Here is a 3,134-nt window from a genome sequence, read left to right on the forward strand (position 1 = left end):
GGCGTTAAGTAGTCCAAAGGAGGGCATCGGGGGCCAGCCGAGGCGGCCACACAGTAGGGCGGCGCGCCCCCCTCCTGGGCCGCGCCGGCCTAGTGTGTGGGGGCCTCGGGCCCCCACCTGGCTTGCCCTTCTGGCTCCGTCAATATTCTGGGAAAATAGGACCTTTCGCATAAATTCCGAGGATTTTCCTGAAAGTTGGATTTCTACACAAAAACGAGACACCAGAGCAGTTCTGCTGAAAACAACGTTAGTCCGTGTTAGTTGCATCCAAAATACACAAATTAGAGGCAAAACAATAGCAAAAGTGTTCGGGAAAGTAGATACGTTTTGGACGTATCAGCCACCATGCTCCTCCTCTCCGTCAAGGACCTGGAGGACCGCGCGAAGCTGCTGAATCGGAGGCGCGACTCCGTGTTCGGCCGGAACCACATCCAGCGAAATCGCCTCCTCAGCCACGAGCAGCTGATGGAGAACTACTTCGGCGAGGTACCTACCTATCCTCCCCATCTGTTCCGTAGGAGGTATCGCATGCGGCGTAGATTGTTCGTCCGAATCGTCAAGGCCTGCGAATTGCATTCGAATTACTTCAAGCAACGTAGGAATGCCGCCGGGGTGATGGGTTTCAGCGCTTTCCAAAAGATCTCTGCTGCCATGAGGGTCATTGCATATGGCATCCCTGCGGATTACACCGACGAATATCTTCGAATTGGCGAAGATACTACCACGGAGTCAGTCCGCAGGTTTGCTCGCATGATTATCAAGTTGTATGGGCCTACGTATCTCCGAGCTCCCAACGAGGATGACACCAAACGGTTGATGGAGATAAATGAGAAAAGAGGTTGGCTTGGCATGCTTGGTAGTCTTGATTGTATGCATTGGACATGGAAGAATTGTCCAAAGGATGGCATGGACAGTACTGTGGCAAGAGCAAAGATGCAACCATTGTACTTGAGGCCGTTGCATCACAAGATTTGTGGATTTGGCACTGTTTTTTTGGTTTGCCGGGGACACTCAATGACATCAATGTCCTGCAAAGGTCTCCTTTGTTTGCTAAATTAGCAAATGGGGAAGCACCCACTTGCAACTACAAGGTCATGAACAATGAGTACACAATGGGATATTACCTAGCCGATGACATGTATCCGGATTGGGCAACTTTTGTTAAGTCTGTCAAGGATCCCCAAGATAGAATAGAAGCTGAATTTGCCAAGGCTCAAGAAGTAGCTCGCAAGGACATTGAGAGAGCTTTTGGTGTTTTGCAAGCAAGGTTTGCTATTGTTCGTGGCCCAGCCCGATTTTGGGACAAGAAAACCCTTGTCAACATCATGACATGTTGTGTGATCATCGAGGATGAAAGAGACTTGAGCTTGCCCTGCTTCTATGACAATGTTGGCACCCGAGTGGAACCCCAACGCAATCCGGATCGCATTGAAGCTTTCCTTGAAACACATCAGCAGATTGAGAATGCCAATACCCTTGCCCAGCTCGTCTATGATCTGAAGATGCACCACTGGTAGCGACATGGCCGTCGCACTTGATCCTATCATTCCATTCATTTGTTTGTCACATGTATCATTGTTGAGACATTTGTGCATTTGTCCAATTTTCCCGAAGTTGTTGTAATTTGGTTGAGACATTTTAAATTTGTTCAATTTTTCCAAAACTGTTGTAATAATTTGGTTCAGATAATTATTTATGTGTTGTAATAATTTGGATGATTATTTGATTAATTATGATACATTGTTGTATGTGTCGCATATCAATTTTCCCAAAACCCTGCCTTTTACGGGTTCGGAACCCGCATGCGCAGAACAGTGCCCGATATTCTGTTTTTCAGTTTTCGTTACGGGCTCTGTTCTGCGTGTGCCATTTTCCGGCCCGTAAACACGAGTTCAGTGCACTGAACTCGTGTTTTTCGGTTCGCGTTTTTACAGGCTCTGCTAGAGATGGTCTAACCAGATACCCTCACAATCATCGAACGCAGAATAGTTGGATAAAGTGTACCCTATATGACTGTACATTGATCGTCACAGGGGACACGAGCTCTGGCAGGCACACTAGCCACTGACCTTGTGGACTAGAACCAGGTCAACCTACATGTTTAAAACGAGACTGACTAAAGTAAACGTTGCCTAGTCGCAAAAAGAAAAGGAGTAATCATTGTCTCACCGCGTCCAGAGCAGATCTTGATGTGGATTTGGAAGTCTAGGACGTTGTTGGTCCAAGTATTTAAATCATATACGCAGCGGGACTCAAGTACTTCTGAGGCCGTTTGCACTATGCCGATCAAAAACGGGTATTTTCGTGACTTCAAAACTTTAGATAAAAAAAAATTACATGTAAAGGAGGCATGTACGCATGTACATGCCAAATTACGCATCGGAAAAAAATGTAGGCTAGGGAAAAATGAAAAGTTTAAAATGAAAGGAATCTCGTAAAGTTTTCGAACAGTCCATAACTAAAATTAAAAGGAAGACCTCATTTACAAAATTAAACGTGTAGTGGGTACCCGCAAAAACAAATATACGTGTGAGGTTTTTTTATGCACATTTCTGTCTGCTTCCTCACATGCATCGATTATGTTGATAGGCGATTACCATGGCGGACAGCGGGCGACCAACCCAATCCATCAGGACAAAAGGACATCAAGCATGTGCCACTGACCCACTGGTCTCCACTTTGATGCTCCCTACACCTCGACGTTGAGAAAGTTGAACGCCTACACCTCGAGGGAAGAACTCTCCACAAAACTCACTGTTGCCACGAGGCGTATACCTGATCAAAGACCAGAGAGCGGAGCTGAACTTCACATGCTTGTGATTTCTTTTGCTATGTCCACATTGTATACTTCGTAATGTTGTCTGGCTTGTGCTGAATATAAATATATAGTATAGGCCCTTTCAATTGGTTCGATTTTTTGAATTATTTGGTTAGGTATCAATTTTATACGGTATCAGAGTCAAGAGATCTAGAGTTTGAGATTGTGCTCATGCAGTATTAAAAACAAAGAAAAAGATTATGCAGCCTACAGCGAACCTACGCTAAAACTAAAATAGCCTAGACGTGAGAAAAATATTAAATATAAATATATTGCATAGCATTTTTCCATCGGTTCGAACTTTTAGATTATTTAA

General features: G+C 44.8%; 1 protein-coding gene across 1 annotated transcript; it reads left to right on the plus strand.

Annotated features, from left to right (window-relative positions):
• Positions 1-345: 345 nt before the first annotated feature.
• Positions 346-1,944, plus strand: LOC139831778 (uncharacterized). The gene is made up of 2 exons (XM_071821111.1): positions 346-740; positions 1,935-1,944. Exons 1-2 carry the CDS (start codon positions 346-348, stop codon positions 1,942-1,944), a joined length of 405 nt encoding a protein of 134 aa, XP_071677212.1.
• Positions 1,945-3,134: the final 1,190 nt, after the last annotated feature.

Source organism: Lolium perenne, chromosome 5, assembly GCF_019359855.2.
Source record: "Lolium perenne isolate Kyuss_39 chromosome 5, Kyuss_2.0, whole genome shotgun sequence".
Lineage (NCBI taxonomy): Eukaryota > Viridiplantae > Streptophyta > Magnoliopsida > Poales > Poaceae > Lolium > Lolium perenne.